This window comes from Stigmatopora argus, chromosome 2, assembly GCF_051989625.1.
Source record: "Stigmatopora argus isolate UIUO_Sarg chromosome 2, RoL_Sarg_1.0, whole genome shotgun sequence".
Lineage (NCBI taxonomy): Eukaryota > Metazoa > Chordata > Actinopteri > Syngnathiformes > Syngnathidae > Stigmatopora > Stigmatopora argus.
The window spans coordinates 2220766-2233994 of record NC_135388.1 but is presented as its reverse complement, the minus strand read 5'-3'; the positions used below and the strand labels follow the sequence as shown (position 1 = coordinate 2233994).

Below are 13229 nucleotides of genomic sequence, written 5' to 3'. Positions count from 1 at the left end.
AAACAAGGAGGAAGTTTAGTATAATTTACTTGATGTTGTCCTCGTGGATGAGGACCAAGAAGAGAGGTCGTCCTTGCATTTTCCAACATTGCTTGATGAACTGGAGGGCATTCTGCAACATGGAATTATATTTGGACAAAAATTGCAACGTAAGAAATACTAGCTGCTTATGAGAACAGCATCACTCTGTCTTTCTCGCCGCATCTAGGTCGTGTAAAGATATCTCAGAGTATCGGCCATACACTGCATTTTTTTACATTTTTTTTTTGTTAATCAGTGCAGAATTAAGTGAAAAAAACAATAGGTCCAAAGCAAGCCGGTGCAATGAAGGGTAGTGAGACGAAAAAGCGTATGATGAAAATCGATATTAAGCATGAAATAATAGAAAAACATGGGTGGTCTTCGCTTGACTGAGATTAAAGCTATTTTTTTAAAAGTGTGTGTGTGTATAGTAATCTAAGTTCATTTAAGTAAAATTGAAAGTTTATGTTATGAGTGTGTTGGGGTTGGGGTCGGTCTCGAAGGTAAGAACTCCATACAGTACTGTAGATAATAATGTCACATTTTATTGCAGATCATAACCACTAGATATGTATTTTTGTTACTTTGTGAGCGTAGGTGATGAATTAGAACAATTAAAAACATGTTTTTCCATTGTAATATCCTATATTTTAGGTGTTTTTTTCAGAGGGTGGGAACGGATTAATTTGTATTTAGTTATTTTATATGGGAAAATTGATTTGAGATATGAGTGATTTGAGATATGAGTGACTTGACATACGAGTGCATGAAGCCCGTAGCTCAAGATATTACAGTACGCCAAGGGTGTCAGACTCAGGTTGGTTCGCGGGACGCTTTAACGTCAACTTGATTTCACGTGGGCCGGACCATTTTAGATATAATATTTAGATTTTTTTTTAATAAATGGATTAAAAGAACTGGATTAAAAGCCCTGAATATTCCGTTTTTATAGATCTAAAACAATGTTTCTTTCAGCTTTTTTAAATATATTTTTAGATTATACAAAATGATTTTTGAACTAAAAACTGAAAAAACGGTTTAAAAAATTACAATTATTGATTTCAAAGGGGGAAAATCAGGAAATGTAATATACATCTATACTCTTCATTTTAATTTGATCCTAAAACAGAAAGTCGGCACTCATGATTTACTTTCCCGGACCACACAAAATGATGCGGCGGGCCAGATTTGGCCCCCGTGCCACCACTTTGACACTATACGCGGTTTACCAACAACACGGCTCGTACCTTAATGTCGTCGATCAGCAGCATGACATCCTGAGAGAGGTAAAAGTCGCTCAGATCAAAGACAATGGGGTAACACACCACCGTCTTGCCCAGGATGCGGTAAATCTACACATATAAAAGAAGATGGATGTTGACAACAATCCCATTATTGTGGTCGTGTGGATAAAAGGAGCAATCATTTCCCGTGAGGCAGCAAACCCCAGGGATAACACGTTCACATCCACACGCACACACTCGACCCAAAGATAATGCTTTCTTGCAGGGAACCATCCATTAATGTTTTGTTGTATTGTTTTGGGGAGCAGAAGGAGGGAATCCTGATTTAGTGGTGACATGTTATAAACTGGAAAGAGTTGCTTATTAACTTGTCTTGAGCCATTAGTTTATTGAATAAGGGAGAGCACATATTAATGAACATATTCGACTTCATGTAAATATGTAAGATTGTAGCCGAGGGCTAATTTCCATCTTTAGTCCCTTGTGCAGGTTGAAGCTAAACGATGCTATGGCTAATTTAGCACTCTTTTTGAAGGGAACTACACAGTCACCTATAGAGCCAGCCCTCGTTTTATGTGTTGGAATTTTTTGTACAAAATCTTGCAGTGGAGGAGGAGCTTTGTAATGGAAGATTTGGTAAAGTAAGGTGGCATCTGCATATTTAACTGTATTTAACTGCATACGATTTATATCACGATTCACAAGTTACGATTTGATCCCGATAGTACAATTTACAGTACGATTTTTGTGTGTCTTCGGGAATAACTAGTCAAAATGGACATAAAAGTACATTTATATCAATTTATTTCTGAAACCTCATTCAGTACTAATGTAAACATTTGTTATGTTTGCACAACATATGGACTACGTTGAATTATTTTCTGTTTTTAGTCCAGACTTGCCTGCAAATCAACTATTGGTCCAAACCCACCTAAAAAAATAAACATCTTAAAAAGATGCATAGCACTCAATATGGGACTCGAGCTAGGGTCTAACTCAATTACTAAAAGTGTGTGGACGAGTAGCCACCTATGTTTTATTTCCACCAATCAATACGACAATCGTGCAATGTAATATCGTGATATATCGATTTTTAAAAAACATATTCAATGACTTGAGGCTAGACGTCCAATCCTTTTTGACTGGGAAGGCTGTCAGCCTCTCTCAGTCAAACTGGATTGGAACGTCTCCCACCATCAACGGCAGCCAATAAGTTAATAGGCTAGCATCTGAGCACTCTTCGACACTAACACGCATGGTAAACATACACTAGGGCAAGGGTGTCAGACTCTGGTTAGTTCGCGGGCCGCGTTAACGTCAACTTGATTTCACGTGGGCCGGACCATTTTAGATATAATATTTAGATTTTTTTATTTATAAATGGATTAAAAGAACTGGATTAAAAGCCCTGAATATTCAGTTTTTTATAGATCTAAAACAATGTTTATTTTAGCTTTTGATATATTTTTAGATTTTACAAAATGATTTTTTAATTAAAAACACAGAAAAATTGATAAAAAATTACAATTATTGATTTAAAAGGGGGGAAATCAGGAAATGTAATACACATCTATAGTCTTCATTTTAATTTGATCCTAAAACAGAAAGTCGGCACAAATGATTGACTTTACCGGCCACACAAAATGATGTGGCGGTCCAGATTTGGCCCCCGGGCCGCCACTTTGACACCTGTGCGCGAGGGGGTGCGACATACATGTTGGCTCACGTAGCATACCTTGGATGTTCCGATGCAGCCCACGGGTCGATCAGGACGCCCACTCAGGCCCAGCTTTTTATTGACAGCCAAGAAGCGGTAAGCCTGCGGGTAGACAGGCAGAGCCATATTAATGAACATACATCGCATTGGGGGTGGGAGGTCATTCCGTCCCCAGCTGAGACGTTGCAATTGTTGCAGAAATTACCTTTGTGTGGCAGCACGACCACCCACTGCTATCGTTATTATCAGTAATGCCGATGAGATGTGGCGCTAATGAAATGGTCCCCGGAACACCATTAGCAGGGTTCTTAACGGATCCCCCGGGGGCTTAAAGTGCAGCACTAGCAGCATCAAAACAATGTTTCTGCCTAGCATGTTGAATAGATTGTTTGCATCCATGCTAAGCTACCATATAAGCCGCACCATTAAAATTGAGTAAAAATCTTAGAATTTTACAATTTCTCTCGTATAAGCCGCACCCTGATTCACAATTTTCACTTCCGTATTCATGATTTTAAAGGAGTACAAATGTGTTACTTTGAAAAATCATTGCAGATGCTATTTCTGAGATACTGTATGAATCATCCTTTTTTAGCTACAAATACGGCTTATATGCGAGAAATTACAGTAATTCTACGCTAAATTGCTCCTGGGAATGAGTGAGAATAGTTGTCCTTTGTCTTTTTGTCCCCTGTGATTGGCTGGCCACCCATTCAGGGTTCCCGGAATTGGGGGGATGGGCTCCAGCACCCCCCGCGACCCTTGTGAGGATAAGCGGCTCAGACAATGAACGAATAGAGAAGAAAATGCTTTACATTAAAGCAGATTGTAGGAAGATGGTAGTACTTCAATTAGGAGTCCTCTTTTGGGATATTTTCAAGTTTCTGTTTTTCTATTTTCCATAAAAAAAGATTTCATTCAGCAAAGAATATTTTTTTACATGGTCTTAAATGGTTTCAGACATTCAGGCCTGTCACGATAACACATTTGAGAGGGAAATCATTTTCCCATAAATTATGGCTGGTGTGCGATATGACTGTCAAAAAGAAAACCTACTAATACCTTGTTTAGCACGGTTAAAATTGCCTAAATTCAAATTCATTTTAAGGCAATGGAGGTCAAGACACATCTTGACAACGGAACATTTCAACTAGGTGCATCGGCATGCTTCTATAAAAGGAGCAAAGTATGAAGGTGGCTCTGACGCATTAAAAGATGGTGTTAAGAAAAGCAAAGAACAGCCTATCTTCTATCATTGTGTCTCTGAAATCCCCAAATCAGACGATGCAAAGACAGCCGAGTCGGGCATTGATTCCAAGCCTTGACTCCGAGGTGTGAAATCCCCACCTGCTATGTGAGCCGAATACATCAGGCCTTTACCTTTATTGCCCTTGAGATCGACTTGCAATGCTATGCTTGACGTGGATGCGCTATCTATGACCTTTTCCACTCAAGTGACCTATATAACCCGTAAAACTACACTGAAAAAAACCCCAACAACAACGCAGAATGTGTGCACACTCTCCTATCCAATGTTCATCATATTAAATTCCACACCTCCGTGAATACGAGCCATTTAAAATTCAATTTGCCTCTTTAAAAATGCAGTCTGAATGTATTTCCATCCTGTAGCGACTTCAGTCTAAAGAAGTGCAAAAGGGGGAACTGTGCTCCTCCTCTCCCGCATTCGGCGGCTTAAAGGTTGTTCCAATTAGAATTAAACAGGTTAAAAAGTAAGTAAAGAGCAGGATTGTGTATTAGTCCACACAAAGATGTTCGTAGACGATGAAGCAGAATTGCAAATGTGGCGTACGCTCGCACACACTCAAGAGGGAGGTGAGGACAACTTCTGCACCCGACTGGGATACCCTGTGGAGAATAGCAATGAGGCAGCTGGTCAAGGCGAGTTTAATTCACAAGAGTGCGTGACATCACCAGTATGAAGTATGAGGACTTGGAGGCGGCTGTGTGGGGAAATTGGGATGTTCCGTAGGCATAAGGGAGAGTAGGGCATGGCAAGGTCAAGAAATAGGTGCAATTTTTTTGTATTTTCTCGCATATAAGCCGCATTTGTCGCCAAAAAAATTAGGACTGAATCAAGGGTACGGCTTATATGCGCACAAATTAGACGAAACGGCATAATGTAAGACAATGTGGCTGATATGGTCATTAAAAAACAAAAAAATAACGTTATCTTGCAAAAAACTTAAAAAAGCTCAGGGCGCCGCTATCTTACCAAGGGATGACAAACTAGACCGCTATATATATATATATATATATATATATATATATATATATATATATATATATATATATATATATATATATATATATATATATATATATATATATATATATATATATATATATATATATATATATATATATATATATATATATATATATATATATATATATATATATATATATATATATATATATATATATATATATATATATATATGTATGTATATTTATATATGTATGTATGTATATGTATGTATGTATGTATATGTGTATATATGTATATATGTATATATGTATATATATATGTATATGTATATATATATATATATATACACATGTATATGTATATGTGTGTGTATATATATACATATATACATATAAATACATATATATACACATATATACGTATATATATATATATATATATATAGATACATATATACACATATATATGAAGGGAAACCTGCGTTTAAAATATATATATATATATATATATATTTTTTTTTAAACGCAGCTTTCCCTTCAAAGTAACACATTTGGTTAAAACCATGAATATGGAGATGAAAATTGTGAATCAGGGGGCGTCTTATTACGAGAGAAATTGTAAATTTCAATGATTTTAAGGCAATTTTAAAGGTACGGCTTATACGCAGGGGTTTGTCTATGTGCAGGCAACACCCTTTTGGACGGAATATGCAATCCAGCAGACGATCCTTTCGATTCATACAGTATCTCAGAAATACCACGTGCGATGATTTTTCTTAAGATTTTCCCTTCAAAGTAACAGTTGAATGAATATGGAGGTGAAAATTGTGAATCAGGGTGTTGGAGTAATCATTATTATAAATGTGTTTGCAATGAATATAGTCTGTAGTCTTTGACTACAGATGCCTTTTTTATTGAAAGCTGAATTTGGAAATACCTAAGGATGAACCTATCATTGGATAAACCTAACACAGGGGTTGTCTTATACGAGAGAAATTGTAAAATTCAACAATTTTAAGGGTGCGGCCTATATGCAGATGAGGCTTATATGTCGACGAGGCTTATATGCAGAGGCGGCTAATAAGCGAGAAAACATGGTTTGTTAAGTGACTATTTTTGGTCAGTAAAAATCATAATACCACACCGAGTAGGGAGGGCAGTGGAGACGCGTGTTATTACCAACAAAGGGTGCCGAAATGAAGCTTAGCTGCGGCAAGTCTCTTTATCGGTTCAACATCAAAAGAACGACTTTACAAGCAGCTGTGACAGGTCGTTTAATTGTCAGGTGAGCCTGTCACGCTTTAGATCCTAATGACAGCCGAATGATTGTTAAATGAGTCAGATGTGCGTGTTCTCATAAATAATCTGAGTATTGCGATCTCGCGGTACAAACGAGACGTCGTTACAGCCCGAATAAACGGGATCAAATCTTATTCTGGGGCCATCTTTCAATGGTACCTTGGCGATCGACCTACGAGCACTTCAGCCATCATCTGTTTACATTAAACTAGTGATTTGAACATCATTTTTGAAGCGACGTGAGGCAAGCCGGATTCCTCAGATACGGAGACATAGAAAGTCATGTAGGTGAGTCAATGCTCGGTTTAAATCTGGATGTTCCCCTCCGTGTTACACGCTCCGCTAAAGTGCAGTACACTTGTGCTCGCACGGTCAGCTTTCATCCGTCCAGAAGGATTACACAAGCAGTGGTGTGAAGCTCAGGAATAGTCCATTAAGCGGCAGGCAGAAAATCGAAAAATGCCTTTACAGTTATCCACTCGACAAAGTGCTCTATTAATTTGGAGTCTGTGCTAAATCCCGCCGCTTGCTCTGTGATTCTCACTCTAACCCGGAGGCGGCTAAACAACGTGCAGAGTGAATTTGGCACTAAAACGCATTGAAGGATGCCGCAGAACTGAGGAAAAAGTAGCAATGATGGCCGACAACAACCGCTGTGATATTTTTTCATTTCCTTCGTCAACATTGATCTTCAATTTTATTTCTGCCAAATTCATTTTGAAATTCTTGGCCTCCTATTGGTCGTCCGCCATGGAAGAAGCTGTCTATAGGTCCATACGGAGTAATCCTGAATATTGCATAAACCAGCTCAGCTCAGAAACATTGGTAGAGGCCAGGGGTGTTAAACAAGCGGCCCGCGAGCTGGAAGTGGCCCACTATGGGGTTGTTCATGCCTGATGGCCACTTTGTTGCTTATTCATACTTTACCTACAGAATATATTTTTTTCGTTGTTTTTTTTTACAAGGGTGACGCAGCAAAACTAGATGTTTTTCTGCGTGCACTACTCCGCTTCGCTCAATTTCCTATCTTCAATCACAATCGTTCATTCGCCATTGGCCGTCAAAATGCCACAATCAATGGCATTCAGGGCACAACCTAAATACTCCTAGATCAGGGGTGTCAGACTCGGGTTGGTTCGCGGCCCGCGTTAACGTCAACTCCATTTCATGTGGGCCGGACCATTTTAGATATAATATTTAGATTTTTTTAATAAATGGATTAAAAGAACTGGATTAAAAACCCTGAATATTCAGTTTTTAATAGATCTAAAACAATGTTTATTTTTGCTTTTTTAAATTTATTTTTAGATTTTACAAAATGATTTTTGAACTAAAAACACAGAAAAAATGACAATTATTGATTTAAAAGGGGGAAAAATCAGGAAATTTAATATACATCTATACTCTTAAAAGTCTAAAATTTTCTCCAAAGTAGACGCCCCAAAGTGCCCAATCAGTATGCACTAAATTCAAGATTCTGTAGATGTCGCTGTATGACGCTGACAGCTTGACTGTCTGAATACATTGCTTGCTGACACGCTATATTCATAGTGTGAAAAGGCAGAAGTGACTGACGCGGTAAAACGAGATAGGTTTTACAAAAAACATACTCAAAAAATACCCTACAAAAGTTGTTATACGGCGTACAAAATTCGAAATATTTTTAAAAAAAAGTATAAAATACGGGAAAATCATATAATTTGACAGCTGTGGATTAAGATAGTACAATTGACTAATAGTCGATTCATCAATCAAGTGTCGTTCTGCATTGTCGCTTACAAAATCCGTTTGTACTGAAGAGTTGTTCGTAGTGTCCAGGTTCCAATTTACTGTAACATGGTACAAAACGATGAACGGGGGAAAAAAAAGACATTGTGCGGGAGGAAATGACGGCGACCAGTTGGGCCATTATGCTGATCAATGGTGGTTAAGCAGAGCAGTGCGAAGGGGAATCAATAACGTGGAGCAGAGAGTTTGTATTAGATGAATGTGACAATCAAGAGTAGGAAAGGCTGCTCACATGTAATCTGACTGATTGCAACATCGATTAGTTCGATGGTGGCGTCAATGCTATTTTTCTAAACTCCTCCGTTTAGACGCAAAATAAAGAGGAAGCTGCTTAGGGAATCTAACATCTGCCACACGACAACAAAAGGCAATCACTTCAAACAGTTTGCTGGTGAAGGATTGACAAGAACAGCTGAAATGTTTTAACAGTACAGCATTAGAAAAATTAATGACCTATCTCTGGGTTTGATAAATGCGGGTGAACATTTGACTTTTTTCGGCTTTTAAACGCTAAAACGGTGTTTTCAAGAAACAACATTTATGAAAAATAGATGACTGATCTCAGAAAGCTAGTTTTGGTATATTTGGATGGGAAATGGTCTCCACAAAATCAGAAAATAATGGAAAAGAAGGAAAATAGATCCTTCATATATATTTTTTTTTAAATGCTTTTTTTCAGAAGCATAAATACTCAAAGCATCAGCAAGAAAATACAACAGCATGTGACTTTAAAATGATACCTGGCTGTATTTTGGACAGAAATCAATCCATAGAAGTGACAGAAACATCTTATTTCTTAAAAAAACGATCATAATTAGTGTTCTATTCCTACCTGCTTTGGCCCCACCCACCCAAAAAAAATCAGCAAACGGAAGATGATGTCACACCCAGAATGAGCTGCAGATGTTTGCTAGCGTGCTATCCATAGGCAAGCTATACTCTAACATTCTGTCAATGTATACGAGCTAGCGCAGAGCTAAGCAAGTGTATGGATTACCTTGACTAACTCCTTCTGCGGCCAGATTTGGATGGGCTCCACCTGCTGTGGTGTCTGCGTCTGGATGCCGTATGTGTTCAGGAACACCTGCAGCCTACGCGTAAATGGAAAATAAATCAACAAATAGAGCGCATAGAGTAAAATATTCTTCTTGCATTACATAGTCTCGCTTAAAATAGTTTTCTTATTTCCAGAGAGTGACGCTATGGGATCGATCCCAAAAGGTACAAGGGCTGCTGCAAGCAATTATTTTGTTAGTTGACTAATCACAGATATTTTCTGATTCGTCCACATCAATCAATCACATTATATTATTCTAGGTTTAACATTTGGATAATGGATAAAATGCAGTTACTTGCAGTATATAATTGTTTTCCAAAGAAAAAGCATATACTACCACCACCTAACACAACCACTACTGCTACTGCGCCTTATAATCCAGTGCGCTTTATAATCCAGTGCGCCTTATGATTAAAATGATTTTTTTAAGACAGGTCGTTCATTGAAGGTGCGGCGTATAGTGCAGAAAATGGTAATTGTGGCTGCAAAAATCTACAAAATTTACATTTAAAAACAATGTACCTCTGGCTTTCAGCTATCAGCGACACGTGGACCACAACATCATTCTCTATGGGGCCCTATGAGGGACAAAAAAGGCAACAATAAGTTTTACAATAAACTGTATGATAGGATGAGCTTGTAAATGTATCAATTAAAAGTTTGGGTAGGTGAACGCACATGATTAGTTAGAAAGCAGGACGATAGAAATAGTACGATGGCATGGCAAGACGTATAGTCGCTTGCTTAATCAACCCTTTCATGCACGGATTATGATTTTGTTTTCTTCAATCTTTTCATGGCACTCATTTTTAAAAATGTATTTATCATTTATTTAACCAGATAGAACACATTGAGATCAAGATCTCTTTCACAAAGGGCGACATGGCCAAATTCCCGTTGTTTTTCATTACATATATGGATCATTTCTCTACCTTAACTCATTAACTGCCATGGCTAAATTCAAATCCAGGTCGGTCCACCTGTGTGGAGTTTGCATGTTCTCCCCGGGCCTGCGTGGGTTTTCTCCGGGTACTCCGGTTTCCTCCCACATTCCAAAGACATGCATGGTAGGCTGATTGGACACTCTAAAAATGAGATGAGATACTTTTTACCCGATTCCAAACCTCGGAAAAAGATGCCATTGGGCTCCATTTCCAATCCAATTTCTTATCGGGGACAACCCTAGTGAACATACTTTTTTTGCCCTATGGAATATTGCACATGTTTTGCCGTTCTTTCGGGCCAGTCCCAACAAAAGCTAATTGATTTGACGTGAGTCGACTTTGATGCCGCGGGACATGAACGGATGTGAGGCGAAATCAGGATTCAGCACGAGCTGACAGTGGGCGGAAGGAAGCATAGTGCAACCTCCGCGCTGTCGGAATGGAAATGAGGTGGAAATCCTGAAAGAGCAAGTGCGGGTGATGGACCAAGAATTTCGGTCCTCCTTTGTAATGCTGCCCTGTAGCTCTCAACACAAGATATTATGGAAATTGACGGACATTGTATCATTTTAGGAGAAGCTTCAGGCGTTATAGTGGAAAAACCAAGTTTGAAAAGTACAGTAATCCCTCGAATAACGCGGTTAATGTCGACCAAACATGGCCGCGATAAACAAAAAAAATGCAAAGTAGGATCATCCCCATTATTATTATTGTTTTCGCGCCAATACAGAAATGCAAGTATACAAGTACAATGAGCAAAAGGTGTATACGTATTTATATAATATTACAGTTATAGACGAATAGCAAAATAATGTAATGTATTAATATCTAAATATCAAGTCAAGTCAAAAGCCTTTATTGTCATTATACAACTGCGTATAACAAAATTATATAGGTTATAAATTATATTTTCACTGTGAGTACAGTATTAATATATTATATCTATACATTATATGGACTTTTTTACTTATTTATGTTTTTATTGTGGAGTAGCACCACTAATTTCGTTATTATGAAATTAGTGGTGCTACTCCACAATAAAAACAAGTAATTTTTAAAAGTCACGTATAATGTATAGATATAATATATTAATACTGTACTCAGTGAAAATATATATAATTTATAATCTATATAATTTTGTTATACGCGGTTGTATGACAATAAAGGCTTTTGACTTGACTTGATATTTAGATATTAATACTTTACATTCTTTTGCTGTCTATAGCTGAAATATAATATAAATATACACTTTTTGCTCATTGTACTTGTGTACTTGCATCTCTGTATTGTAATTTCGTTATTATAACGAAATAAGTGGTGCTACTCCACAATAAAAACATGAATAAGTCATTTTAAAGTCACGTATAATGTATAGATATAATATATTAATACTGTACTCACAGTGAAAATATATATAATTTATAATCTATATAATTTTGTTATACGCAGTTGTATAATGACAATAAAGGCTTTTGACTTGACTTGATATTTAGATATTAATACTTTACATTCTTTTGCTATGTCTATAGCTGGAATATAATATAAATATACACTTTTTGCTCATTGTACTTGTGTACTTGCATCTCTGTATTGTAATTTTGTTATTATAAAACAATAGTGGTGCTACTCCACAATACAAACATAAATAAGTAATTTTAAAAAAGTCACGTATAATGTATAGATATAATATATTAATACTGTACTCACAGTGAAAATAGGTCATTTTTCTGGAAGTCCTACTTTGAAGCCAAACCCAAATTTCAGACCCAAAAGCCCCCCAAAAAAGGACCGACTCATCCTGGTACGTTCATGGAAATATTCTGCAAGCCGACATCACACTGCTAGGCTTTCAATTGAATTCCTATCCCATCCATTTTTTAAGCTTCATTTCACGTCTTACCAGCCACCCTCACATTTTATTCGGCAATTTGTTTAATCATTCAAAAGATTTGAAATGTAGAACTTTGAGCGACTCTTTTCACGGTCACATTGCATCCCAGTGAGTGAGCGTGGCATCACAAAGGAATAAAAAAACTGAAGAAGAAAAAAAACGGTTTTCATGAAAAGTTGAAGCAGGAGAACTCCTCCCATCTCCTTCACTCACTCACAAACGCCGTCTGAATTGAAATATAATCCCCTTCCTTTCACGCCCCGGCGTGCAGATTCCTATTTTTGATGAGGGTATTTGAACGTGTCACAGGTTTAAAGATGAAAGAACTCCGAGTCTGGACGGTGAGAAGGCAAAATGTGTATTTTGATGTTTGTAGATGTATTGAGCGGGTAAAAGACGGGAAGGAATATCATCTCATCCTTGAAAAACATGAAGAATGCAGCAAAAATAGGGGAATTTTATATTTTTAGAATATATCAAGGCCAGATCACTTCCCATCGAAAAGTACTGCATGAAGAAGACCCCCCATTCCTATTCATCTGCCATGACAGACTTCCACGCTGTTCCGGCACCCCGTGCCACTTTGATGCTGTAACCATGGCGATATTGAGGACAGTTTCAAGGACACAACAGCAAAGAGACAAGATCAGCTAGACCAGGGGTGTCAAATACAGTGGGATACATTCATGCCAGCTAGTTAAAAAAAATCCAATACATCAACAAGGGCTGGCTCTAGAGGTGACTGTGTTGTTCCATTCAAAAAGACTGCATTCAGCCAAAGCACCTTCTCTGGAACTTGATACCAATTATCATACATGAACTCTCGTCGCTGAACCTCTTGGCCAATCATCTTAAAGCCTGGCTGTTAGACAAACAAAATTGCGATCACAATGCTGGCAAAAACTGCTACTTGTGTGTGGGTGTGTGCGCGTGTATGTTTCATCGTTTAGCGTCAATCTGCACAAGGGACTAAAGATGAAAATGACCCTATTTTCTCGCATATAGGCCATATTAGTCACTCAAAAAAAAACGATGA

At 37.6% G+C, this 13229-nt stretch overlaps 1 protein-coding gene across 4 annotated transcripts in view; it reads right to left on the bottom strand.

Annotated features, from left to right (window-relative positions):
- Positions 1-13229, bottom strand: part of phkb (phosphorylase kinase, beta) — a 55608-nt gene that overhangs the window by 13168 nt on the left and 29211 nt on the right. For all 4 annotated transcript variants that reach the window (XM_077588397.1, XM_077588388.1, XM_077588407.1 and 1 more), the window contains 5 exons: positions 9881-9936; positions 9299-9392; positions 3001-3084; positions 1269-1373; positions 30-112 (listed from right to left, as the gene is read on the bottom strand). In XM_077588397.1, the coding sequence (XP_077444523.1) occupies positions 30-112; positions 1269-1373; positions 3001-3084; positions 9299-9392; positions 9881-9936 (422 nt within the window). The remainder of the gene's footprint in view (positions 1-29; positions 113-1268; positions 1374-3000; positions 3085-9298; positions 9393-9880; positions 9937-13229) is intronic.